The sequence below is a fragment of the Cygnus olor genome, chromosome 2 (genome assembly GCF_009769625.2).
Source record: "Cygnus olor isolate bCygOlo1 chromosome 2, bCygOlo1.pri.v2, whole genome shotgun sequence".
NCBI lineage: Eukaryota > Metazoa > Chordata > Aves > Anseriformes > Anatidae > Cygnus > Cygnus olor.
In genome coordinates, this window is record NC_049170.1 from 134,357,030 (window position 1) to 134,384,952 (window position 27,923).

General features: G+C 40.2%; 1 protein-coding gene across 1 annotated transcript; it reads left to right on the top strand.

Moving 5' to 3' along the window:
* The first annotated feature begins 116 nt into the window (after positions 1–116).
* Positions 117–23,222, top strand: RIPK2 (receptor interacting serine/threonine kinase 2). The gene is made up of 11 exons (XM_040546366.1): positions 117–304; positions 3,257–3,410; positions 5,545–5,700; positions 7,931–8,088; positions 11,384–11,433; positions 11,768–11,929; positions 15,045–15,130; positions 15,288–15,377; positions 16,014–16,119; positions 21,268–21,447; positions 22,615–23,222. Exons 1-11 carry the CDS (start codon positions 117–119, stop codon positions 22,938–22,940), a joined length of 1,656 nt encoding a protein of 551 aa, XP_040402300.1. The 3' UTR covers positions 22,941–23,222.
* The last annotated feature ends 4,701 nt before the right edge of the window (positions 23,223–27,923 follow it).

The following is a 27,923-nucleotide window of genomic DNA, read 5'->3' on the forward strand; positions in this document are numbered from 1 at the left end:
GGCTGGGGCGCTCTGGGCTCCGCAAGCGCCCGGCCCAGACACGGCGTGGCCGCCCCCGGCACCGCGGGGACCTACGAGCAGCACGGAGCCGGCCCCGGCCCTGGAACCGGCCGAGGATGAGCGGCGGGGAGGGCGGCGGCCGGGCGGGCGCCATCAGCTGCTCCCTGCCCGCCGTCCCCTCCAGCAAGCTGCCCGACCTGCGCTTCCTCAGCCGCGGCGCCTACGGCACCGTGTCGGCCGCCCGGCACGCCGACTGGAGGGTCCCGGTGGCCCTCAAGTGCCTGCAGGGGCCGCTGCTGGACAGGTAGCGGGGCGGGCAGGGGGGTGCCGGGGGCTGGGGAGGTTTGGGGAGGGTCCGGGGGGACACGGGGTGGCAGGCGGGGCCGCCTCAGCGCGGGCGGTGGGGGGACGTGGGGCGGCCCCGGTGCTTCTTCCCTTTGGGGTGCCGAAGGGGGTGGTGGTGGTTTTGCCCCAAGTCTCGCCGTAATCTTAAATACCAGGTGTACAGACCCCCGCATAGTGCTGGTTTTCACTAGTTCGTCAGCTGGTAGCGATCGCGTTCCCTTTTCCTGGGGGTCAAGTGGCAGCACGTTTATTGCCGAGCTGTCACCCCAGCAGGAGGGAGCAGCTTTACAGCCATCTATGCCTCCTTCGCTCTCCATAATGCCAATTTTTTACCGTATCGATGCTAGTTTGCCTCTCCTTAGGGTGTTGCCTCCTGTTTCTTCTGTAGGTGTCTTTCATCTTTACTGCTTCAGGTTTCTTTGATCCGGTGTGAGGCAGATAGGCGGCTGAGACACGCGGGTGTACGTGTGTGCTTGTGGGCTTGCACGCTTAAACCAGCAGGACACGGGTGTAAAAATGTGTCAGCTGTTCCTCCGTTCACAAGTTTTTTGGGTTTGGTTTTTGGAAGGGTTACAAGCTAGCCCAGAAGACTTCTAATCCTGTGACCCAATATGCTAGAATATAAAATAAGAGGTTGGATGGCTTAAAACAATTTATTCCCCAGGTGTGTGTAATACACAGGCTTTATCTCTGAAATCTTGCCAGAATGAAGCGAAATCTCAGTTATGTTTTTAAGCAGAAGCATTGTGCTGTTGTTAAGTTTACTGGTTTCATTTCATTAATATAAATGTCTTCTTAAATCCCCACAAATCAGAAATGCAGTGTTTTGTTCTCTGAACTCACTTGGGAGAAAACGGTAAATATTATTTTTAGCCTTGCTAGGATTTAGATTACTGTGACATCTAAGCTGTGAAAACTTGACAAAAAGGGCAACCAGGGTAATCAAAACAACTCAGTTAACAACCTTATACTATGCAAAGCTCAGAAATATTATCAGAATAACCAAAAGCTGCAGTAAACCTGCTCTAAGTCTCTGCGGCAAGTAACTTGTGGGTTGTACTGTAGGCAATGTAACATACCATCCTCAAAAAGCTGCCGTGAAAACGGAAGACCGGAGAGTTGGCAGTGCAGTTAATCCTTCCAACCAGGAAGCCTGTGCTGTGTATCGCAGAATTTGGTGTGTGACCTGCCCAACAGCAAGGCAGCCTGGGAGCCGCTGTGGGCTCCTGCTGGTTTAGGCATTGCTCAATGCCCCTCTGGTGTGGAGCAGACAAAGGTGAAGTGACTTACAGGCGCAGGAATAAACCTCCGCGTGTTGCAACTCCTTTCCCGGTTACAGCAGAATCCCATGCAGATGTGCCTCGTGGTCTGGGAAAACCCCTAATTTTTCTCAAACCTATTTTTTACTACAGGGAGGGAGGGAGCCATGCGTTTTGTCCCATGCTCTTCCTGAAGACTGCCTTTTTACTTTGATCACTACCTAGAGTTTTACAAAATAGAAGCTTTTTTCCGTCTCAGAAACAAGGACCAACAACTAGCCTTAATTTAACATACCACTAAATTCTAACTTTTGCTGTCATAAAAGCAGCAGGCTTTAGTTCTCTAGGCTTCCATTTTTCCCCATATACTCTGGAGGCCTTTTCTTTGCGAGGACTACATCTACACTGAGCAGTCCACATTCCTCTGGACCCATAGGTCTGTGCTCTGAGCTGGATGGACACAAAGCAGCTCTCACCTGGGAGCTGTATTGCCAGGTCGATACGACGCTGTGCTGAGTCCTGATGGGCATGGACTTGGCTTGGACGCCGCCTTGCCCCAAGCTCAGCTGTACAGGTGCTGAATCAGGCTGGCTCACATCCAAAGGCTCGGTCTTAGATGTGCTGTATAAGTCCCATGTTTGGTTATCTTGCAGATGTACTTGTACCTGTACCAGTCCCCATTGGTGTAAAGTCTAAATCTTATTTTTTTTGCTTAGACTCCTTCATGGTCTGAGTATCCTCACTGTGGGATATTTGAGATATATGCTTTTTGAGTTATAATATACAATTTGAGATATAATATGATTTGAAATACAAAGCACGCAAAAAAAATCTTTTCAATTTTCGGGGATAAAGGCATACTTATTTTTTAATATAACTTGACCTTCACATACTGTATGCTGCAAGGTCTGAAGTTGTAATGATGCATCAAGTTCACGCTTATGAGGAGATTTGACAATAACAAAGGGCATTCATACCACCAAATTCAGGTGTTGGTCTCTCTCTGCTCCCCGTGCAATCAAAGTGTTTTGTTTTGTTGTTTTTTTTTTCAGAGGGCAATTCAAAGCAGGAGCTGAATTTGAAGGAACAATTTACATGAAAACATAACATAGCTGGTCCTTCCTTTTCTTTCAGAAAGTGAAGGCGTATCCCTTTAACCAGTATTATTTTAGTGCACACCAGTGTCCTCTAAGTTAAAATACTGGAAAATCACGAGATAAGTATTAAAATCTCCACTCTGTAGGAGATAAATAGTGGGCCATAGTGGACACATAGTATTTGAAGATGGACAGTAAAACAGGACAGGTGCAGTTGGTTGTTGCTGTTCTGGTTGCTCAGGGTGGTGCCAGTTGGAGTTCTGATGGTATTCTTATTTACTGGAAACATGGATGAAATGTGTTGTGCAAATAGAGATACTTGTGTAGAACAGCAAAACTAGGGAAGTTGTTTGGTATTTGCAGATTCTGAGTTGTCTTATAGTAAGCATCTTGTTATCAAAGTGCAATGTGGTAGGAAAAAGTACTGAAAGGTGGTGGTGCTGCATATAGATACATAGCTTTTTAAACAGAATGTAGGGAACCTTACATTTGCTTAGTTTCCTAGTAATGGTATGTTAACCTTCTTTATTTTCTTTTATTTTCTTTTTATTTAAGTGATAGAAATCACCTTCTAAAAGAAGCAGAGATATTGCACAAAGCCAGGTTTAGCTACATTCTGCCAATTTTGGGAATTTGCAATGAGCCTGAATTTCTTGGGATAGTAACGGAGTACATGACTAATGGATCACTAAACGAGCTTTTACATGGGGTAAGTGCACTCAAAGTCGTTAAATCGTCCCTGATTGTTTTAAATAGACTGTGATTTCCATACTGTTGTGGTTTAGCCCGGCTGGCAGCCAAACACCACACAGCCGTTCGCTCACCCTGCCACCTCCCTCTCCGGGATGGGGGAGAGAAACGGGAAAGTGAAGTCTGTGAGTTGAGATAAAGACAGTTTATTAAGACAGGGAAAAGAATAACAACAATAATAATAATAATAGTATTAATAGTAATAATGTGTACGAAATAAGTGATGCACAATGCAATTGCTCACCACCCGTTGACCGATGCCCTGCCTATCCCCGAGCAGCCGGCCCCCCCCCCCTCCACCCCGGCTAGCCACCCCTATATATTGTTCAGCATGACGTCAGATGGTATGGAATACCCCTTTGGCCAGTTTGGGTCAGCTGTCCTGAGTCTGTCCCCTCCCAGCTCCTGCTGCATCCCTAGCCTGCTCGCTAGCAGGACAGAGAGAGGCTGAAAAGTCCTTGGCTTGGTGTAAGCACTGCTCTACAACAATTAAAACATCAGCATGTTATCAGCGCTCTTCTCATTCTAATCCAAAACATAGCACCCTGCCAGCTACTAGGAGGAAAATTAACTCTGTCCTAACTGAAACCAGGACACATACTTAAGGGGAGTAGTATAGTAAAGTTTATTATTAATAATACTTCAAATTAAAGGACAGTCACTGGTAGTTTATGTTGCTCATATAGACTTTCTGTACCCCCAAAGGGCAACAAATCTCAGTAGACTTTATTTGTATTGCACTTTTTCCTGTAATGTTGTAATCTATAACAGGCTAAATGATGAATTATTGTGTACAATCACTTTTAAGATCTCTGTTGTTCTGTAATTAGAAGCTGAAATACTTGTGCTTACTTTAATCTGGCTTTCAGAGCTGTTGGCAGTGTAAATATCACAAAAAGACGACTGTTTACTGAATTTGAAACTTTTTTTTTTAAATAACATTTATAGAAGTCAAATATTGCTAATCTAAACAGATACAAATATTTCTACCAGGTCTTACTCTCAGGAGTAAGTTCTCCTGTGCTGAACTCTCAGCTGCTGCAATTAGGTTCACAGAATCACAGAATCGTCTAGGTTGGAAGAGACCTCCAAGATCACCTAGTCTAACCTCTGACCTAACACTAACAAGTCCTCCACTAAACCATATCACTAAGCTCTAAATCTAAACGTCTTTTAAAGACCTCCAGGGATGGTGACTCAACCACTTCCCTGGGCAGCCCATTCCAATGCCTAACAACCCTTTGAGTAAAGAAGTTCTTCCTAATATCCAACCTAAACCTCCCCTGGCGCAACTTTAGCCCATTCCCCCTCGTCCTGTCACCAGGCACGTGGGAGAATAGACCAACCCCCACCTCGCTACAGCCTCCTTTAAGGTACCTATAGAGAGCGATAAGGTCACCCCTGAGCCTCCTCTTCTCCAAACTGAACAATCCCAGCTCCCCCAGCCACTCCTTGTAAGACTTGTTACGAGGTTGGTCCAAGCTAATGTAAAGCTACCGTAGCTGTGTATCAATAGCACTGCAGTCTCTTCTGTACCCTTAATCAATACCTGCCTATGCCTTAAAGAGCTCAGCTCTGTATTTGACACAAATACAATAGTGTTAAGGTAACTTTTAAGATTTGAGTTTCCCTGATTTTTTGTTGTTGTACTTATATTTCTAAAAGTAGTGTTTTGTGGTTAGTTTCACAGCTTTTTTTTTTCCCCAATGTCAGTAGCAGGTATGATTCGTGTCTTTCTTTGTGCAGTACTCATAGACCATGGTTTAAAGGTTTCATATAGTTCATCTGTAACTCATATTTCCATATGAGTAATTATGAGTAATACGGTAAATGTCCTGTATACAAATTATGTATAGCAGTCATGAGCTGTATGAATGTTAGGGGATTGGAAGTATAACATCATAACATGCATGATTAATATTTATGTATTTGTTTTAACAGCTAGCCAGTATCAATGTGCAGTTAATGTAATATATGTTTTAAAAGATTACTGCTTGTCCAACTCACTTTCTTATTATTATGAAAGCCTTTGTGTTATCTTGTCAGATCAGAACAGAGGATTATATTCTGGTTTTGTGGTTTTATTTTGGCAGAAAGATATGTATCCTGACGTTCCCTGGTGCCTGAGATACCGCATTCTTTATGAAATTGCTTTGGGAGTAAACTATTTGCACAACATGAATCCTCCATTGCTGCACCATGACTTGAAAACCCAGAATATTTTGCTGGATGATGAGTTTCATGTCAAGGTAGAGTTATTTAATTCTTATGTTTCTCAGCATCCAGAATGAGCCAAAGTGTTTAATTACTGTAGCTGGAGAAGACTGGGGTTGTCACCACGCAGAAGGGACAAAGCTGTATGCCAGATGTTTGATTTTTATCTTTTCAGACAGAACTTAGAAATTCTTTGGAAAGCTCTGTTTTGTTCAAGTGTGGATTTTTGATCCATCTACACAAAGACCAGAACTCCAGAGTATGGGCTGCTTCCGCTATAGCAGTGTTACTCAATAGCGGCGACACTTTCTGATGACAGCCTCCCAGGGGTAGCTCTGTCTGGCCCTTTCTGAGTAGAAAATAGAAAGTTTTCCTGTCTGAGATGCTCAGGCAAGTTAGTTCTAGAGGTCAGAAAAAACAAACTCTAATGTTAACACCATTTGATGCTTATCATTCAATATGCATGTGTATTTTATTAGTGTAGTATAAGAACATGTAAAACAACTTCAAAATTTGAACATGCTGAGATGGCTCTTTCAAAGCTGCTAGAACAAGCAAACATACGTGAAGAAGTAATGGGTTTAAAACTTGAATTCTGTCTTTTAAAATATCATTGCCACGATGTGAAAAAGAGATTAAAAGTACTTCTGACAAAATGGTTAGGTGATTCTTTAATTGCAAGAGGTCTTCTGTTAATGAAATAAAAATGTAAGCTTTGTTTTCCCTTCAGATCCTCTGTTTTTTACATTGGTAGAATGTACTACTCATGTACACGAGAAATAAGAGGTATCTTACACCTAATTTAATCTTGAATGGCTACTGCTTCAGTTAACGTGAGATGAATCTTTCTGTTGGTCATTTGAGCAAAGATCAAGGATGCAGTGCTGATTTCTTCTTTCTCCCTTGCAAAGACATTTTCCTTGGCAGCAAGGCAGCTTACACAGCATTCCCTTCACTCACGCCCTCAGCAGCTCATACCTCCTCCCACTCAGCTCTGCTAGTGTCACCATCTCTAGAGCTTCCTGATAAACCTGACTGGGAACTGGCCCAAGTAATCCACGCTTTTGTTTTTTTATACTCTAGCAGCACTGGTGCGGTCTGGTTCACTGCCTGACCGCATATAAACAGTTGCTTTGCTAGAGTAATAGGAAGGAAGGTTTTTTGGGCTGTAGCACAGTTCTCTGATTTAGGACAGCTAGCAGGAATTGCAAGGAAGGGAATCGCATGTGCTAAACAGAAAAAGTATTGTACGTGTATAAAAGCAACACCATTCATAGAGTGCTTCCGACTGTATCAGATCTACTGAATGAACAAGATAACCTGACCTGTAACAGCAAGGAAAGCTTCAGTGCATGAGTTGTAAAGAAAACAAGGGTATTGTTTATACTCTCCAGAAAGCTTATTTCTATTACATTAATTGCTCACACAGGCACCTCTGAAAATTACTTTGCTCTGATACAAATGCTGAGCAAGTCCAGAGGTCATTGCTGCCTACATACATATATTTCTCCCTTGCGTGTTGGACACTGCAGCTCCACCAGAAGACCTGTTCTTCTGACTGTGTATCTCCCTGCCTGTAATCTCGTCTGACGTCCTGCTCCTGCCTGGTGGATGTCTGGGAATGTTAACTAAGTCAGTTAATTCTTGATGTAGTTGTACTGTAAACTCTGTAGGAAGGGACAAGGAGACTATTTTGGGATGGCCCCAGAGGTCACGGTAAACAAAATATTTGGTGATTTCTTGCAGCACAGAATTTCAGAATACCAAATTAGTTAATCTGAGATTAATGCTTCATAGTTTTGGGGATGAGGTGGGCTGTCCTAAAATTGTTTTGTAAGAGCAATTGTCCCAGGATATGTGCAGGCTAAGTTGCATAGAGCTATTATGATCCTTATTAACTTTGTGCATTCTAGACAGCCAGTGAGCTGGAAGTACTCAGTGTCTTTTGGTTTGCTTATTTTCTGTGAAAGAAAGTGATTTTCATATAGGACAGGCTTCCACCATAGATACCCCAGCCACAGAGTATGTGAATCCATCCTTAAAAGAACAACAGGACAGGGCAGTGCTGTAGGAATAGTGTGAGTCATGAACTGGGAATGTTTTCTGCACTGGAGCGGTGTTTCCTGTTGTTAAGACAAACACGTACTTTTTATGTGTCAGGTTAAGGATTTTAAACAAGCTGTTCCTTCAGGTGTATTTGAGGAATTTGTAACAAGGGTTAACAGATAAATCCAGTTCTTAGAACAACTGCTCTGTCCTTTCCAGATTGCAGATTTTGGCATGTCAAAATGGCGTGTCATATCCATGTCGCAATCACGCAGCGAAACTTCCTTGCCAGAAGGAGGGACCATCATCTACATGCCACCTGAAGATTACAATCCCAGTCAGAAAACCCGGGCAAGTGTGAAACACGATATCTACAGGTAACCCGTGCTGTCCTCAAGGGGACTTTCTAATCTGAATCAAATCTGAGTTGCTGAAATTAGGTTTTAACATGTTTTCAGCAATTTTATTATTTTCAATAACTCTGAAAGAGTCTAAGCAAAATGAATCAGGAAAAAAGAATCAATTGGTAGCTGGAGTTGTTGATTACCCATTTCTCTAGGAAACACTGTGAGAAATGTAATACTCCAGAGCTTAAACTAGAACTGTGAAAAGAGACAGAGGAGACTGGTTCCTTTGAATGAGAGTGTATACATACAGGGAATGTGGGGAGGAAAAAACTGTTCACCTTGCTTCACACGCCTTTGTAATTTGTGTGCGTCAATTAACATAATTGCAGAATGTACTGGGGGGAAAGAAGAAAAAAATTTTTTTTTTTTTGGAAGGGGTTAGAAAAAACAGGGTAATGGGGTTGGAGGAAGTGTAGAGATCTCCTGTCTCTCACTATCTCCAAATAGAGATCTACTTAAGGAGTAGCTTACTTTATCAATGTTCAGGTAGATTTGCTTCAGTCAGTTCTGAGTTATAGCTGAAAGTAGCAGAGTGGTGGCTACCTGTATAACAGAAATGGCTGTTAGGATATTAGAGTTATGATCAGCTAATTTGAAGAGGTTCACAGAGCTCAAAGGTTATTTGAGCAATTGTGGAGGGAATTATCATACACAGATGGAGATTTAGGAGGTATGAAGAGGCGTATCACTGTGACAAAGTCCATCTGTGTTGCGCTCTACCATCTTTAATTTCAGCTGTCTGTGACAGGGTTGTGTTTTGGTGGAAGATAAATCAGCCTCAGAGGGACTCACTGACATCCAGAGAGACCATTATTTCTTTTAATTATCCTTTTACTTTTGAAGAGCACACGAAGTTCTTTGACATTCTGCTTTCCTCACCCTTTGAGGAGAAAGTGTGGACTAGGTAGACATTGAAAAGGAATACCAATGTATTATGGAGAAAGAAGTAGCAGTGTGAAGTTATGGCTTCTGCTTTTAGAGGATTTGAAAGTATGGATTGTGTATTAATGAGTGAGTGGAGATGAGGAAGATAAATGTTAGGAAAAAAAGTTGCATGTAGAAGAACAACGAATGGGAGAAAATAAGAGGTAAAAGGTAAGTAGATCTTAGAAAACTGTTAAATCAAGAAGGAAATGGAGATTATTTGAGGAGAGAGAAAAGAAACTAAGGAAGTATAGTGAAAACAGATGGAAGTTCAAGGCAGGAAAATGTAGGGGTAGAGAGACAGTGGAGGAAATGACCACCAGAAATATCACACACAAAGACCTGTGCCCAGGGTCGGAAGGAGGTGCTGTGAAGCAGAAATAAGAAAGGAGAACATGAATACAGTAAAGGGAGTATCAGCAAGAAGTGGTATGCTGTGGTGTTACAGAACAGAGAGAATAATCTTTAATTATAGAGAGATTCCAAATTGAATGAAAGGTTGGGTGTCTGATTAACAGACTACAGAGGATAAAACAATGTTGGTGAGATATTAAAGCTAATTTATGATCTTTCTAAAGAAACGAATTGTTTAAAGAAAAGGCATCCAAGCCGTATTAATTTTTACAAGTAATAATTGCCATGCCAAATAAATCAGCCTGCATGAATTTCTCAGGAATGCATCAAAAGCAGCCTTTCTAACAAGGACTGTTCTTATTAAAAGTTATTGAAATTATTATTAACATTGAAAACAAAATACTGTGAATGGAATAAGTAGTTAGGAAAGCTTAGTTTAAATGATTGATTTTAAGCTTCAGTTATTTCATTCTTACTTAATTTTTTTCATTTTTGCCTAGTTGGCAGTTGTTAATTTTTTTAATGTTTCAGGGAAGTTAAATGTAGCCCGCATGCAAAATTTGGTACTTCTTGGTGATCTAGGAAGATGCTATCTTTGTGTAAAGTTACTTCAGTAGTTGAAAAGAATGTTTACTTAAGAAAAACATAATTCTTTGCATTGTATCATTTTTTCTTATGATTTTTGTAAAATGATTTTGAAAAATCAATGGAAATTGGATTACATTTTTTAAATATTAAACTTTACAATTTCAGATCTACATTTTTTTTAAATAAATGTTTACGATCAATTTTTAAACACAATGAGAAACTTTGGTTGAGAAGGTAGCTTTATAATGTTTGACATTGGAAATGACAATCTTGAGCAAAAATACTCACTGCTTACTCACTTCAGGCTTAGAACTGCTAGATTTATTCGTCATGCCAAGTTCCTATTCTTATACAGAAAGCCAGATCTGTTTTCTTTACATTATTTTTAGTTTTTCGTTTACTTTATCTGCACTGATTTTTTTATATAACTTAAGTCAGTGTTGCACTTAAGTAATCTAATTTAAGTTAAAAACTTCTTCAGAATTACCTTTATATTAATATGTCCTGATGACTGAAGAGAGTGACTAGTCTGCTAAAGATGGAGCAGATTTGTATGCACTGGGCCACCTGCATTCCTGTTAATGTGAATGGAAAAGAATGTCACTGGTTTGAGTGAGCAGATGTATGTTCAGTCTGTTGGCTGTCTGTCATTCAGAATGGTCTTCACAAAGTGGCTGAGGCTGGCAGGGACCTCTGGAGACATCAGGTCCCACCCGTGTCCAAGTAGGGACACCCAGAGCAGGGTGCCCAGCACCACATTCAGGCACCTTCTGAAGGTCTCCAAGGAGGAGACTCCACAGCCTCTCTGGGCAAGGTCTTCCCAAAAGTCTCTTTCATAAAGTGAATGTCCTAAGTGACATCTCTTCTTGCAGAGATGATTGCGTAAGTTGAAAGTATACATGTCTGTGGGAGAAGCTGGGGTATGTCTCCTGGTGCAAGTCCATATCTTACCTGACTCTTGAGTTTCTGTTGGGACAGGCATGGTGAGAGCCATCCTGTCTGCTGCACCCTGCTCCCTGTGGGGACATCAGAGTGGCCATCAGGACTGGGAAGGCACCATACTGCTGAAGTTAGGTTTACATGCTGAGATTTAAACTGCACATACGTAATTCGCAACATAGAGCAGAGCTAATACAGATTTGGAAGAGGAGCTTAGATGCCCTGTAGCTTTTCTGTACTTCAAAATTATTGACTAGTTCAAGCTGAAGTCATTGATTAGAATTCCTGCTAGTTTGCATAGGTTTGGGGCATCACTGTATTTTTCAGCAAGCAGACCAGTTTGTGCCATGCAGGATCATATTAGTGAAACATTTCTAATAAAATGCCAGGCTGAGTACATTGTTTTATCAATGTCAGCAATCTAAAATAATATCTTCCATACTTTTTACACTTTAAACAGTTACGCAATTATTATGTGGGAAGTGATGTCAAGGAAACAGCCATTTGAAGGTAAGGCCATCTTTTCCTGTAATTTATTTTTCTGGCCTTGTGTAAAGGCTAAACCTGATACCTGGGAGCTTAAGCATTTTAGGGGTTACTTTGTAATAATCCAGTTTGTGAGCATGTTGAAGAATTGAGTTACAGATTAGGCTCTCCTTGTGTTGTTTTTCAAATTACACTGTTGATTGATAAATTCAAAATACTTTTGTTTTTAAAACAAAAAACGCATAGCCTTATTTTGGTGAACTGTAAATACTATGGCTGTAATCTAAACTATCCCTCCTATAGTAAGCTATTTATGTTGCATATATTTCTAATGAATGCACGATGTCTATTTTGACAGAAGTTATAAACCCCTTGCAGATAATGTATAGTGTGTCACAAGGACAGCGACTAGACTTAAGTGAAGAAAGTTTATCAATGGACATTCCTCATCGAGCTTTCGTCATAAGATTGATAGTAAGTGGATGGGCACAAAACCCGGATGAAAGACCATCATTCTTAAGTAAGTTTATCTTGAGTAATGAGGAAATATTTTTAAAGTGGCAGATTTCTGTCTCACATGGCACTAACAGAGCAAGGTTATAGTCTCGAGAGGGAAATGGTAAAGATGACAAAAGATGCATCTGCACAGTCACGTTGCATGGGATAAGATACTTGTCTGCTTTCATTATGCTTATAAACAAATCTTTGGGAATGGAGCTGTGTGTGCAATAAAATTAAGTTGTTAGTTGGAGTCTCCTGCATTTGCTGTCTCTAATTTCCCTGTAGAGAAAGTAGCATAGATTACTACTTGTGCTTTTTTTTCAGTTTATTTTGAAGGGAAGACTTCCTTTTAATTTTTTTATTCACAGGAAGGGGGGGGAAAAAGGTAAAATAGTAGTGTGAATACTGTGGGATTTGTAAGCCAGCCTGCAAACATACCAGCAAATCATTGCTCATCAGATGAGCTGTAGTGACTTCACCTTGTGTTTGCATGTATAAATCTTTTTCACTGGGACTTTATCTTTGATTGTTCCACTTCCCAGATTCAGAAGGAGCGGGTTGATGCCACACATGTAGCGTTCTCTTTTCATATTTCCTTTGTTTAGCTTTTTGTACATGAGATTAAATATAGATACTTGTAGCCTTTTTACAGCAAATTACAGAATTTAGAGCCTAAGATCGAAGAGCAAGCTTGCAGAGATTAGTGTGGCATGGCATATGAACTGAATTAGTTTTGTTTTGATATAGCAGCCCTGGGTTTGTCATGCGTAACTGGCATACTTGTTGTATGTTGGGTCCAGATTTACTCCCCATACCAATTTCTCCCTTACATGAAAAGCTGCCTATTTTTTTGGTGACTTTTGCCTCTTGTTTGGCCGTTACATAAAGGTAATCCATGAGAGTTAGCTGAAAGTCATGAGCGGGTTGGTGTAGTCACATATATCAGCATAGTGAAGCTAGCAGTGGTTCACACAGCTGCCCAGCTGTGCTTGTTTAACTTGAGTGTGCTTTAAAAAGTCCCTCCCTACTCCTTTTGAAAATGCAATCCTAATTATGTAGGGAATGCTGGATCACATTGGAGAGACAAAAGAAATACAATATGAGAGTTACTAAAAGTATTCAAGTGTAAAACAGCACAGAGAGCTCTGGATTAAGCAATCCTTTATTTTGAGTTTCTCACTGCTTAGCTTGAAAATGCAATGACTCCTACCTGAAATACCAATTTATTTATTTTTTCTAAATTTTTATTTTATTTTACAAGCAGGACAGCAATCTTAATGTTTCACTTGAAGATTTGATGAACAGAAGTTTGTTATTTTTAAAACCTTTATAGACATAATTCCTTTGAATTGGAAAGTATTAGAAAATTACTGTTCAGACAGCTCAAAAAGAAATGTCCATAACTTCACTTTTATGGATCAGTTTGGCTGAAAAAAAAATGGACACACAGACAAACAGATTGAGCATCTTTATTTTCAAAGTTTACGTTGCAAAATGAATTACATGTCCTTTTTAGAACCATTTTTGTCTTTGCATTAAGAACATTATGAAAGCTTAGTTTATTTTGGTGTGAGTCTGGCTTGTATGATTTTAAATTGTGGATGTTTTTTTCCAACTAAATAAACCAATTTATAATATTTTCTAAAATCAAAAAGAATAGATAGATCATAGCATTTACGTAGATATTCTTGCTTTCCTCTGTCACATACCCAAAAATAAAATAGTAGCCAATGTCTGTGGTCACACAGAAGGGATAATTACCTAGGATATGACTACAGCGTGAGCTGTCTTCTGCTCTGTTATTAGTGCAGCGCCTGTGGTAAGATGGTCTTTGAAGGAAACATGCATTGCTTTTCCTCTACTTTACTATCATAAAAAGAAAGAGGAAGTTACAAAACCGTTGCAAGATTAAGGGAAGTAAAGCTCACTGATTGGGAAATTTTGCAATTACCATAAAACAGGAAAAAAAAAAAAAAAAAAAAACACCCAAACCCTACTTTTTAAAATAAACTTTAAATAGAAAAGCTTGGTTAACCTAACTGTTCCCCATATTAAAAAGGGACAAGGATTTATCGTCCTGTTTCTACGCAGATCTGTAATTTTGTTGATTCTCCAGTCTTGAAACCTGCAGTTTAATTAAAATCAATAAAGATTAACAATCCTAGTACCTCAGTGTGGAAAATGGCATGCCAAACCTCTAGACTCTGTGTTAGCTGATGCAAGCGAACAAGAATCCCACTACTGAATTAGTGTCTTGAAGCTGGCGGTGAAAAAAAGTTAATGTGGAAGGAGTGTGGTAAAACTATAATAAATTAAAAATACATTAATAAGAATGCAGTGTAATGGATTTCTAGTACAGTAAACGGGTTTTGCTGAATCAGTGGAATTTATAGAAATGCAGTAGTTACGTGCTGTCATCCTTCACTGACATTTTGTTATACTTGCCCAGTCTCAAAGAGATGTTAGTATAATAGTCATCCTCAAATTTGAAATACTTAGTTTCACAAATCTTTCAGCATTGAAAGACAAGGGAGCATTGCACATGTTGTCACTTGCTTACTGAATTGTCATGTGGCTCCCTATGCAGACAGATGATGTTAGCATCTGCGATTTACTGCCTTTGGTGAGCATGCAAATGCTATTACTTGGATTCACTGGATGTGGTAGGTCAGTGCTTTGACTATCACCATTTCCTCTGGTCCTCCATTGCAGCTTCTCTTCTGGATATTGCTGTGGGGTTTTGTTGTTTGAATTTTTTATTTTCCTCATAATTCTTTGCACCATTATTGGAATGGGAGTAGAGCAACACATTCTGAGGTCTTGCACCTTTTGGTCCCATTTAGCAGATCAAGCTTGTTGGGTCTGTCTTGAAATACAGCAAATCCATCAATCTGTCCATTCCAGGAATGCAAGACTTGGAGTCTGGCACAGTCCTGGATCCAAGCTGCGGAGGTGGACAGATCAGGGTTGGTTTTAGTGATGCAAAACTGTTGTAACAGGTGAAAGCAGGAAACTTCTATTTAATAACATGAGTAGTATGTATTAATAAACAAATTAGTTTTGCAAATATAAGAAAGTAGTTTTAGCGATATGAAAACTTAACTTCCACATCAAATCATTGTTTCTCTGTTTAGAGTGTTTAATAGACCTTGAACCAGTCCTGAGAACATTTGATGAAATAGCAATGCTGGAAGCAGTAATTCTCTTAAAGAGATCAAAGGTAAGTAGCTTTTGTTACAGTCATGAGCTGGTAAAATAAATTGGCAACTTCTGCTTTTCTTTGCTGAACGAAATATAATGTCCTTTATTATTCAATTAGTCCATTATCAAGCTTAAACAGATCAAAAATTTAATATAAGTAAAAACGTCTCTTTCAGTCACAGTATGAATCGCAATGTATTCACAAGACTGGAAAGAAAACAGATGTGGAGAAAACATCTCTAAATATACCTCTGAATCCCCAAGAGGTAAATATTTTGCACGTTGAATTTGGACCTTCCCTGGTATGTCAACATCATTAAAAATCCTGAGAGCTTCAAAGGCGGATGTCTTAGTAAGGGGGGATGGTTTTGCAGTTTACTTTCTTGTGCAGTCAGAAAATGTATTGGCTGAGCTGGGATGCATCATGTGCACAGCCATATAAGTGAAGATAGGAAAGGCTCAATAAGCAGAAATAAGAAGGGTACATTTGGTGTATCCTATAAGTGTGGAAAAAGCAGCTATCTGCTCCAGGAGGAATCCAGCACACAGCGTCCGCAAGTGCTTGTCTTCTGCTTCCTTACACCTCTGTGCAGCTTGCTTACATAGGGTCATATGGATTTGTTTGTAAATTTTGGTTCTTAGTGCTACTTCTTTTGATTCTTACTAATAGTTAAACTCATGCACAAAATTGCTTTCTGCCTTGGAAAAACACAAGCATTAAGGTTACATATATTTCTTTTGTCTCAGTATATTCTAATTGTGCTGTCTATTGAGTATTTAGAAAATAGGGAAAAGACAGTGATGGGGAAGTACTTGGTAAATCATTGCATCTTTTTATTTATTTAATGTGCATTTATTTATTAAATGTATTAATGTTCATTATATAACTGGAATCGTTTCAGGAAACGTGTTCTGCCTCCATACACTGTGATGCACTTCCCCTTCGAAGCATCTCTCCAGATATATCAAGACTCAAGTCTATTCCCAAGTGTAATATCCTCTCATCAGGTAGGTACTCATGACTTCATATAAACTTAATTTGCCATCACAGCTTTATGCTCCCTTTCTGACATTGCATTTGCATAGTAGGTTATTGGATATCTGTTTATATCAGAAAAGAGATGTGTTTTATTGCTGTCAACTTGGTATTCTGGCTGAAAAACTAATGTATTTTAGCTCTGATTTTATGTTCCTGTCACTTGACAAATCCTCACAGCGTTAGTTTTCCTATTCAGGGCCATGAGCGCAGCAATAGCATTTGCTTGTCAGTTTGTCATCTGTCATCTTGGCAGTTTAGTTAATCATTTGTGAAGTATTTCTAAATATAAAAAGGCTAAATATTGTGAGGTGTTCTTAAAGCTGGGTAAACTGAAAGTTTCTAATACAGCCCAACCCCTAGATCATTTCTCATTCAATCAGTAAAAAGGCTTTATTAAAGAGATTGGCTTGCAAAAGTGTCTGCACATATCTTTTGTATTTATCACCTCTGACGAATAAAAGTTGGCAAAATTCCTGGGCAAAACTCAGTTTTGAGGTTTTGCTGACATCAGAAGCCAGAAAAAAGATCTGGGACTCAGATGGAATAGCAATACATTATGAAATTAAAACTGCATTTAAGTTTTGAAAGAATGTAAACTTATATTCCAAAAGAATGGGGCATCCTTTGGCTTTGCAGGGACCATTGGTATTAAAGCAGACAAGACAATTAACTGTATTGTTATAGAGCATCAAAAGGTGTGCTGGGACACTGCAAAACTGGAGATATTCTACCAAGACCCATGTCCCTTAGTGCCATGTCGATAAGTCTCTTAAATACCTTCAGGAATGGGGACTCCACTGCTTTCCTGGGCAGCCCATTTCAATGCTTGACCGTAATGGTAAATGTCAGCCCTTGTTGCTGCTGTTTTTTATTAAAAGTTGCCAAATCTTCCTGTGGAGATCATTGACTGTGATGGTACAATTAAACTGACTGATCAGTTGGTGGTCCTTTATAGAGTTACTGCTTAGATGTTGCTGTATGTGTGTGGAGAAACTGTAGTGCCTGTGTCTACAAAACCCCTATTTTCTAACAGCAATTAGAATAAATGGAATTGTGACAATGGCTGTTCAAACCCAATGTATTTTGATAGAGGTGACAAGATCTTGTTGACACACGTGCCGACTAGAAGAAATATATGAATTTCTTTACATAATTTTCATTCTTTCATTCAATTCTTTGTGAGAAGTCACAGAAGATATTATTACATCATTTGTTAAATTATTTTGCTAGGACCCAGGTCTGCTGTCCTTCTTATTCTGGACACTGTAAGCAGACAGATAGCTATGGTCTGTCCTGAAAAATTTGTTTTCTAAGAAAACACGAAATTCATGCTTGCGACATCAAATCCAATAAAAATATAACTTGGAATTTGTAAAATTTGATCACCAGGAAAAAAAAAGCCAGGACCTGTTGTCTACTCTGTGCATTTAACTGTTGCTTGATTTGTTTCAAGTACTGTTGCCGAAGTGGTACCATTATATCCCTGTTGTTATCAGCAGATAGCTCGCTGTCACAGTCTTGTTTGCAGCCCATTAGTAACATTCCAACTATTTTGTAGCTTTGCCTTTTTCTGAATTTTATAGCATACAAATGCTTTCAGATTTGTCATTTACATAAGTCTGAGTTTTTGCAAGGCCCAGCACAACAATGAAACATTTTTTAGACATTTTATGAAGCAATGCTTTGAATCATTAGAGTCATTAAGGTTGGAAAAGACCTCCAAGATCATCTGGTCCAACCATCCCCCTACTACCAGTGTCACCCACTAAACCATGTCCCTAAGCACCACGTCCAACCTTTCCTTAAACACCCCCAGGGACGGTGACTCCACCACCTCCCTAGGCAACTCATTCCAATGCCCGACTGCTCCTTCTGAGAAGAAATGGCTCCTCATTTCCAACCTGAACCTCCCCTGGTGCAACTTGAGGCCATTCCCTCTAGTCCTATCACTAGTTATCTGTGAGAAGCGGCTGACCCCCAGCTCCCCACACCTTCCTTTCATGTAGTTGTAGAGAGCAATAAGGTCTCCCCTGAGCCTCCTCTTCCGCAGACCAAACACCCCCAGTTCCCTCAGCTGCTCCTCATAGGACTTGTGTTCCAGGCCCTTCACCAGCTTCGCAGCTCTTCTCTGGACACACTCCAGGGCCTCAATGTCCTTCTTGAAGTGAGGGACCCAAAACTGAACACAGCACTCGAGGTGCGGCCTCACCAGAGCAGAGTACAGGGGGACGATCACCTCCCTGGTCCTGCTGGCCACACTGTTCCTGATACAAGCCAGGATGCCATTGGCCTTCTTGGCCAACTGGGCACACTGCCAGCTCATGTTCAGGCAAGCATGTTAACTCCAAATCTAAGCACGTCTTGCTTTTATTTCATTCAAGGAATTCATCTGTTGTTCTAGGATTCTACTGAGCATGTTTGGGAGCATGATATTTCTTCCTTTCAGAAATGAGGTTTTATATTGCATTTGATGAATGTGCTCACATATATTAAAAGGATGTTAAGGTACTTGAACATCCAGAGAAGGGCAACAAAGCTGGTAGAAGGGCAGGAAGGCAAGTCCTTTGAGGGGAGGTTGAGGACACTTGGGTTGTTTAGTCTGGAGAAAAGGAGGCCAAGATGTGATCTCATTGCTCTCTGCAACTTCCTGAGGAAGGGAAGTGGAGAGGGAAGGGGGCTGCTGGTCTCTTCTGTCTGTGAGCCGATGACAGGATGAGTGGGAAAGGCACAAAGCTGAACCAGGGGAAGGTTGAGAGTGGTTCAAATTAAAAAAAAAAAAAAAATCTTTACCTTGAGGGTGGTCAAAAACTGGAACAGGCTTCCTAGAGAGGTGCTTGATACCCCATACCTGTCAGCGTTCAAGAGATTTTTGGACAATGCCTTCATTCATGTGCTTTAACTTATGGTTAGCCGTGGTTAGTCTGGCAGTTGGACTTGATGATCTTTGAAGGTCCCTTCCAAGTGAGGCCTTTTCTATATTCTAGAATTGTATTATGCCTTCAAACCATACATCCATATAAATGGATACTGATGGGAGCAGCATCTCATTTTATGACTTGCTTCTGCACTGGTATATTCTGAAAAGGAAATTATTTTTCCACCTACAACTTCTTAGTCACTCTTTAGAATCTGAAGATCTATCTGTACATCAGTTAAGTTTAGTACTGTGTCTAGAAAGTACCTCCTGGGCCATCAAGTTCATTCTTTTATAATTGCAGGCATTCGTTTCATAGAACAACGTTTATAAACCAATCAAGTTGCCAGTAAAAGTGTATGTTATTACTTTGCTCAATAGCCTTTTTTCTAGTCAGCTTATACACATTTGTTCTTGAGTATTGCTTTAGGTTTAAATAGTTCTTTCCCTCTTTTCCCATTTTATTTCCAATGTAGAGAGTAATCTCTTACTACACTTTGTTTTACTAGATAAACAGGATAAACACTTTTGAAGTCCTTTTGTAAAATAAGATACTTCATTGTCATTGTATCCTGCTAGTCCTTGCTGTGCATCTTCTAACTTAAATTACTGAACTAAGGCAGCTACCAGACCTCTGTATTTAATATTATAAAAGAGGTGCAACAACTGTTTTCTGTCTGAAATAAAACCTTTGCTTAATATATCTTAGAATTTCTTTTCTCACATTATCCTTTGTTACAGAATAATTTACCTTTTTTTTTTTTTTCCCTCATGTCAATTGCAAATCACCAGGCACTGCTTGAAGCTAGATTTCATATTTTGTGCTACTGAATTTCCACTTCTTTTACTTCTGTGTCAACTAGGTTCTTTCTGAATAACCTGGGTTAGCCTGTTCTTTCTGAATGACATTGGCAAACTTCATTAGCATGTTTCTTTTTTTTTTATGCTATGGTCGCTGGTCAGGGTCATTCTCTCATACTGGTGTACAGTTCCAGTAGTTTTGTCTCTACTGTTACTAGAGATCTGTGTGTGCCTAGAGATCTAGAACAATCTAGCCCTGCAGAACTTTTTAAAATCCTTTTCTAAAGTTTCTTTTCTCACACCAGTTCTCTCCTTATCATTTCTCATTCATGCAGCAGATAATACCGCATCACAGTACATAGTTCTGCCCTGCTTACTTTCTTTGCCTTCCACGAAATAAAATACTAGCTACTATGAATTCTAGTCCATTTAGAATCATGAGTTTTGGTTCTGTTTAAATAATTCGTGTATATTTTTTTCACGTTTTCGTATTCCTGCTCTTCACAGCGGCAAGTCAACATTGCCATCTAAGCATACACCTTCAGAATCCCACATTTGTCATGTACCCATAAATCCCAAATCGTGCATGGAGTGACATCTTATTGTCATGAGATGCTCTCCTGATTCTTATATCAGTATCTGTGTTTCTTAGTTAACATAGCCAAAGCTCTTTGTCAAGTGAGACTGTGAAAGTCTGTAATGAAAACTATGTACAGAATTGGGTATATGCCCTGTAATTTGTTTCTGATCAGCTGTTTGTCATCTCTTCTCTCCAACTACTGCTTTTGTATCAATCATCATCTTTTTTCTGCTATTAAAATCCTAAAAGTAGAAACTATTATGTTCCCCACCTGATAAAAATCCTTCTTTCCCTTTTTTCATAAAGTTTACACAAAGCTTTCTTGATATCATATGCTGTTTCATCAGACTACCAAAACCTTCCATTCACATCCCACTGAATGTATTCATTGGTCTTCATGTTCTTTCCCTCCACCTGAATAATTTTTAATCTTTCCACCTTTGTTACACTACCAAACTTCATAAAAATAAATTAGTCAGCTTTCATGCTGACTCGCACCTCTTTGCAAACACTTCAGGAATTGTTTTGTTCTTCTAGTCCCCACATCAAATTTCTGTCCATCAGAGCTTTGACAGTTCACATCTACTGGATTTATTCTCTGTGTTCTTTTAAAATAAAACAAGACCCCCAAAAACACAATCAAGCCCTGGTAAAAGACAAGGGAGAGAAATGTGCTGAGAAGCTGAGTTGAAGGAATAATGTTGCTGTATTTGAAATGATGTTAGGTTGTTTACAATTTGTGTTATAGAATTGCTCTAAATATTGTATTTTACAAGCATAATGAATGCAGAACTATTACAGCTTTTTTTCTTTTTTCCTAAGATGGAGATTCTGGTAGTCTACACTCTCTCAGCTGTCAGAGCGTGGATGAAAATCTCTCCATAACTCAAAGTGCCAAACTTTTTGTGCATCCATATAGTTATCTTCCCTCATCTGACAAGAGTATTTCAGTTCCCTCAAATTCCTCATCATCTATGCTGCGGACATCACCAATTCCTTCAGGTATAGCAAACACTGGTTTAATTCCAAGTCCCATAGTAAGTGTCCTAATATTGAATATATGCGCATATGAATTGGAAACCGGAACTGTTGTTCATCTGTAAAATGCAAACAAAGCATGCTGCAAATTAAGAATGCAAGTGATTCTGCCCTTGTAGCCTTCTATTACAGAGTAAGTAAAAATAATGTAAATTGTGGCGTAGTAGATGTACCTGTAGTTCCTAACTTTTTTCCCTTCATTTTAAGCAAACTTAATTCCTGCTGCCTTGGGAGCATTCTCTTTACTAATGTTATTTTTCCTTTCTCCTACTGCTGTAGCAGTGCTGCAATCCAGCAGAATACAGAAAAAAAAAAGTTAGCTAGAGTTTAATTCACAGACAGGTGTGGGGCAGGCATTTATCAACGTAGGGGTTCTCATCCATATAGCACTAAGAGTAGTTATGATTACTGTGGGCACTTGAGACTGGAAAACACATTGACTGAGACTGTGAGTGGGTTATCTGGAAGCATTCACTTAAAAATTAGTTTCTGAGAGTAAACCAGAAACAATTGAAAAATGTCAAGGGAAGGGACAAAGCTTTTTACAGCCTTCTACGCAGAATCTTGGATCCACTGTGGTGGGGGACTCCTAGGAATATGAGGATCTGTACCTTTTCACTGTATAAATCCTCAACTTGAGGAATATATGCTGGAAGCTACACAGGCTTTTTCAGTACACTTCCCAGGGGGATTTTTATTGAAGCTAAGTTAGCACCTCTCTCTTTTTATTACCAAGTTGGGTCAAACACTAGAACAGTTTGTCTAAGTCTATAGAAGTTTCATTTTTGGAGATGCTCAAAATTCACCCAGAGGAGGCCCTGAGACACCTGACTTATCTTTGGGTAGCTTTGAGTAGAACATTAGACAAGGTGAGGGTTCCTTCCAACTTAAATTATTCTGTGATTAGGAATAAAAATTATATATTCTAACCAGGAAATTTGGCAACTATCACATTTTAAACGTGGAATGTAAGATAATAATCAAGTGAATATCTGACGGAAAAAAAAAAAAACCAACACTTTTTACCAGCTCTTTCTCAGCTCATTCTTTGTTTTATGGCACTATTTATTAACAAGAAGTGTTAAAATATTAATCTTTTTTTCTTTTTTTTTTAATCCTCCATGATCTCAGATTTTGTTTTGGAAACAATGCAACAGAATGTAGCTCATCAATGGATCCAAAGTAAAAGAGAAGAAATTATTGATCAGATGACCGAAGCATGTTTGAATCAGTCACTGGATGCTCTTCTATCAAGATTTTTACTCATGAAAGAAGACTATGAACTTATAAGCACCAAACCTACAAGGACATCAAAAGTCCGACAACTACTCGATACCTCAGATAGCCACGGAGAGGAATTTGCCAGAATTATAATACAAAAGTTGAAAGACAACAAACAGCTAGGACTTCAACCTTATCCAGACATTGTATCTAATTCTCTAAGACTGCATCTTTAAATCTGTTTGTTTTTTTTGAAGCCCTGTGAATATTTCTTAATACACAACCATTGTTTCTATTTAGAAGTTTTATATCTGTACTGCTTTGTCTTTACTACACCTTTGTAGAGTCTCAGAAAAGACACTAGACTTTTCATCTAGGCTGCATTTGGTGATTTACCAATTGAATCAGTTGGAGTGCAGCCAGAAAGCCAAACACTTGACACTTGTTGACTGAATTCATACAAGTGTTTTGTTTATACGTGACAAAGTAAAATCATTAAATGATCCCTGTTTTACATATTTTGTGCTTATACGTATCATATTTTGTGTTTATACATAGCTTTTCCTACCATTGCACAGGACTGAGACAACTTATCTCAACTTGGTATTAGTTGTCTTCCCTTCACCTGATCTTTCCTGTAGACGGGGAAAAAAAACTAGGTGCTCTATTTTCAGGCTTGCATGCTGTGTTTGTAAATAAATTTCCTTCTTCCAGCTATACTGAGTATTCCTCCCAAGATACCTGTGAGGAGTGGTAGGTGGGTGGAAGTTTACACTGTATTTTCACAGGATTTCTATTATTGTTTTGTTTTCCCTATTTTGTTGCCAGGGTAAGCACTTCAGACCACTGCATAAGAAGAGTGTGAATCCAAAGAGGAGCCCCAGGGTGAAGACGACCTCGTGCTGATCATCATTGTCCTAAGAATTGATACACTAGAAAGGGTGGAGCTCTAACCTTATATTATTTGGTTACACCCGCTTAAATTCCTCTTGAAATTAGAGTATGATAAGATCCACATCCAGCTTGTACAAGGGAACCCTCAGTTAAAGCCTTGCTTATAGTCACAGTTTTGTGTACATACTTCTTGTTCATGCTGCTGGATCAAACTTCTAATTCAATTTTATTTTCATATTTACATGACAAGCAGTAGTTTGGTTATGTACAAAGATCAAACATGCACTGCACTGGCAGGCTGGAATGTGCGTGAGCCTCTCCAGTGTGGCAGCAGAAGCAAAGTGCTCAGATGTTGAGGGGAAAATGCGGTACCCTGAGCTACCTTAACCTTCTCTGGACAACATCTCTGCTAACCTTTTATGTCTCAAGGATGGTGCTAACATGTTGAGACACAAGTGGGGCAACCTGAGAGCAAAAGGTATGTGTTGGTTTTAATATTTATTTATTTAAAACTCATTACTTTGGTGGCTTTAAATCCTGTAAAATAAAATGATTTTAATTTGCCAGAACACAGCACAGGCAAATGATTTTTACAGGTACTAATAAATAATTTCAAATACTGTCACTACTATAAAATCTGGGAAAATCCAAGCTTCTGGTGCAAGAAAGCTGAAATCTACCCATGCTGCCTCAAAAAGGAGCAGATAAATGAGAGGTCCTAAATGATGGCTGTTTGTAAATTGATGGAGGTATGAGATCTGCTCCATTTCAGTATGATTCAAGCCTCAGTGTTTTCAGCGTTATTGGTTGCCATTAGCTTCATCAATATTTATCTTAACTTTGTGAAATTAATCACAAGAGTATGATGTATAAACTATTGGATGGAAATGAAGTTTTGCAGTTTTTTAAGTAAGTTTTTGGCATAAGCTGTGAGTTTACATTTTATCATGCTTCCTTCTGAAGACTGTAAAATTCTAGCTAGATAGCTGAGAACAGGTTAATAGTGCAGTGAATGGGTGTGCTTTTTTGTAGAGCTGACCTGATGATGTCTAGCAAGAACAGGCTCTGAGGAATGCTACCAGCCTTGCCAGTTGGAGTTCGGTGCCAGACCTGCTCGTTTCGTTGCACATCACACTCTCAGCCATATTTTCTCATTATTACTAGTGCCCAAAGAAAGATTTGTATCGTGGAAGGTAGCAAAATCCTGCTGGTTAGAAAAATCTAAAATCTGGTGTGTATTAAGAGCTTTCCTGAATTGCAGCTTTAGTAACTAGAAAAACAGAAGCTTTTTTGTCAGTACCTTTTTACAAGCTGGTACATTGTGCTTGTAGTAGGGTCTGCATGAGTTGCAAAGTTTGTTATTTTAAATTATGTGTAAGAAGATAAAAGCAGTCCTGTTATGCCAAAAATAAGCCAGAGCGCTCATTGTCCTGCCATGTATCACCTGATGTGTCACATCTACACAGCTGGAGGGGTCAGGGTCTGTACCTCCTGCCCATTTCTCCCCCCTCCAAAAAAACAGTGTGAATGCCTCCTGCAAATGATTGCAACCTCTGGCTTGGATCAATGGCACAATGCTTTGCCCCTGCAAAACTTGAGCATATGAGAGATGCTGTGCTTCATAGCTCTCCATGCTGTGCACAATACATGATAATGTCAGCAGGACTTAAAAATAAATAATAATTAAAAAAAAAAAAAAGCAACTGTCTGTGTGCAAGCTGGCAGGCTCTGTTCCAGATTTGTGATTTGTGCTCTTGCTTCTTCTTGGTACTACTGCTGTACCTATGTACTTACTTGCCTCTGACATGCTCTGCAGCTTTCCTGTATGCCTGATGCAGCTTTTCTGTCAGCACTTGGTGAGCTGCTGATTCCCGGGTATTCTGTGTATGGATGGAGCCCTGGAGAATGGATGGGACAGATCCTAAAGCCATTCCAGGTACTGCCAACTGACTGTGTTAGTTGCCCTCCCTCCAATCTCTTCATAATGCAAAGGAAATGTTAGACATGGAAGATGCGGACCCACTGGTAGGACACACAGCTGAGTGAAAAGAGTGTCCTGCTGCTTTCTGAAGTCTCTTCCTGCTTCTGCCCATTGCCTGTCAGTAGGGAATAGGGTTGGAGTCAGTTAATAATAACGATAGGTCTGGCCTACAGCATCAGATTCAGGAACGGGGCTGCCATGCTCCTGTAATCGCTGTGGGCTGACCCCTTAATGTGCAATCACCTGGAGGTGGCAAAGCTGCAGAAAAAGTATTTTTCTACCCCCAATCCTAAATATATGTGCATCTATAAATTCGTGAGTGTTGTTCTGGCCAAAGCTCAGCACTCCAAAGAAGTCCTGAGGCCACTTATTGAGCTCTTTTCTATCTCCCTCCTCTTTCCTTGGACCATGAGCCCTCCTCCCTGAGGAAGTAGGATCCATCAACCTGCCTTCTCCAACACATTAGGCATGTGCAGATTTCATCAAGAGTGAGGTAGAGGAGGGGGCAGCCACACTGTGGACTAGAGGGATACAGAAGGAGGGTAAGGAGAAAGCTTTGGGGTAGGCATGGGGAAAGGGAGGTGAAGTCTGTGCCTGAGCCGTGGAGGGTGTTTGAAGGGTGTATGGAAGTGACGATTAGACATGAAAGTTAATGAGTCAATGGTTGCCTCTGACGATTCTGTTGTTTCATTCCTGTGAAAGAGGAACAGTTTCTGTGCAGCTGGAACACAGCGCTGATTTTGACTGCGGCAGCATGTACAGGGCTGGCCCAAGAGCCAGGCACAGTCATGCAGTTCGTGCACAGCTTCACCAGGAAGTCCAAGTCTGGTGTGTTTGGTACAGTCGTGCTCAGTGGGACCCTGGTCTGTGCGTAAAATGGTTGCAAGCACTCAGGAAGACTACTGCTTGAAAAGCTAGCCGATTTCTTTATTTACACGCACACACTCTGCCATTACAAGACAGTATTCTGTGCACTCCTTACCTCTTCACTAGTAATTCCTAAGAGATTTTTCAGCTTTCTCACTCCCAAGGAGGAATGCTGCTGATGTTTCAGAACACTACTCTTGCTGACAATCAGAGCTTTCCTCTGAGTTGTAATAGCTCTTGGACAGCCTTTTTATATGTACATTGGAAAAGAAGGAAACAAAAGACAAATTATTTTTGTACTTCTTACCATTATATTTCATATACCATATGAGCACCTAACCCTTTAGTATTGTAACTGCTTCAACTATCTGCAATCATCTTCAATTTTCACTTTAATGAATACCTTGTGTTATTAGAATCACAGAATATCCTGAGATGGAAGGGACCAACAAGCATCAAGTCCAATTCCTGGCTCCACACAGGACCACCCAAAAATCAGACTTTGTGTCTGAGAGCATTGTCCAAGTGCTTCTTGAACTTGAGCAAGCTCCAGGCCATGACCACTTCCCTGGGGAGCCTATTCCAGTGCCCAACCACCTTCTCAATGAAGAATCTTTTTCTAACATCCTCTCTGGTTATTTTTCACCATCTTTACTATACTTGTCTTCATTCACAGCACCCAGAATCCATCTGGTATTCATGATGTACTTAAAAAAAAAAAAAAAAAAAAAAAAAAAAAAAACTTCATAAATAGTCTGTGCTTCTGCCAATATAAACTGTTGCATCCATATAATGAGGAGCAAGCCCAACCAGAGGTCAGTCCTGCAGCTGTTGCTGCATCATTAACACACCGTAAGGCCTTTGATACGGTCCCACGCAACATTCTAATCTCTAAATTGGAAAGATTTGGATTTGAAGTGTGGGCTAGCAGGTGGATAAGGAATTGGCTCAGTGACTGCACCCAGAGAGTGGCGGTCAATGGCTCTATGTCCAGGTGGAGACCAGTGATGAGCGGTGTCCCTCAAGGGTCTGGCTTGGGACCAGTGCTTTTCAATATCTTCATCAATGACATAGACAATGGGATTGAGTGTACCCTCAGCAAGTTTGCAGATGGCACCAAGCTGAGTGGTGCAGTTGATGCCAAAGAAGTACGAGATGCAATTCAGAAGGACCTGAACAGGCTGGAGAAGTGGGCCCATGTGAACCTAATGAGGTTCAACAAGGACAAGTGCAAGGTGCTGCAGTTGCGTCGGGGCAATCCCGGACATGAGTACAGACTGGGAGAAGAACTCATTGAGAGCAGCCCTGCAGAGAAGGACTTGGGGGTTCTGGTGGACAAAAGGCTCGACATAAGCCAGCAGTGTGCAAGTGCAGCCCAGAAGGCCAGCTGTGTCCTGGACTGCATCAACAGAGCAGGTGGAGGGAGGTGATTGTCCACCTCTGCTCTGCCCTCGTGAGGCCCCACTTGGAGTGCTGC

Coding starts and splice junctions, on each gene's coding strand:
- RIPK2 (XM_040546366.1), top strand. CDS start 117: ATGAGCGGCGGGGAGGGCGGCGGCCGGGCGGGCGCCATCAGCTGCTCC. Junction 15,378..16,013: donor TACCTCTGAATCCCCAAGAG/GTAAATATTTTG, acceptor GAATCGTTTCAG/GAAACGTGTTCTGCCTCCAT. Junction 16,120..21,267: donor GTGTAATATCCTCTCATCAG/GTAGGTACTCAT, acceptor TTTTTTCCTAAG/ATGGAGATTCTGGTAGTCTA.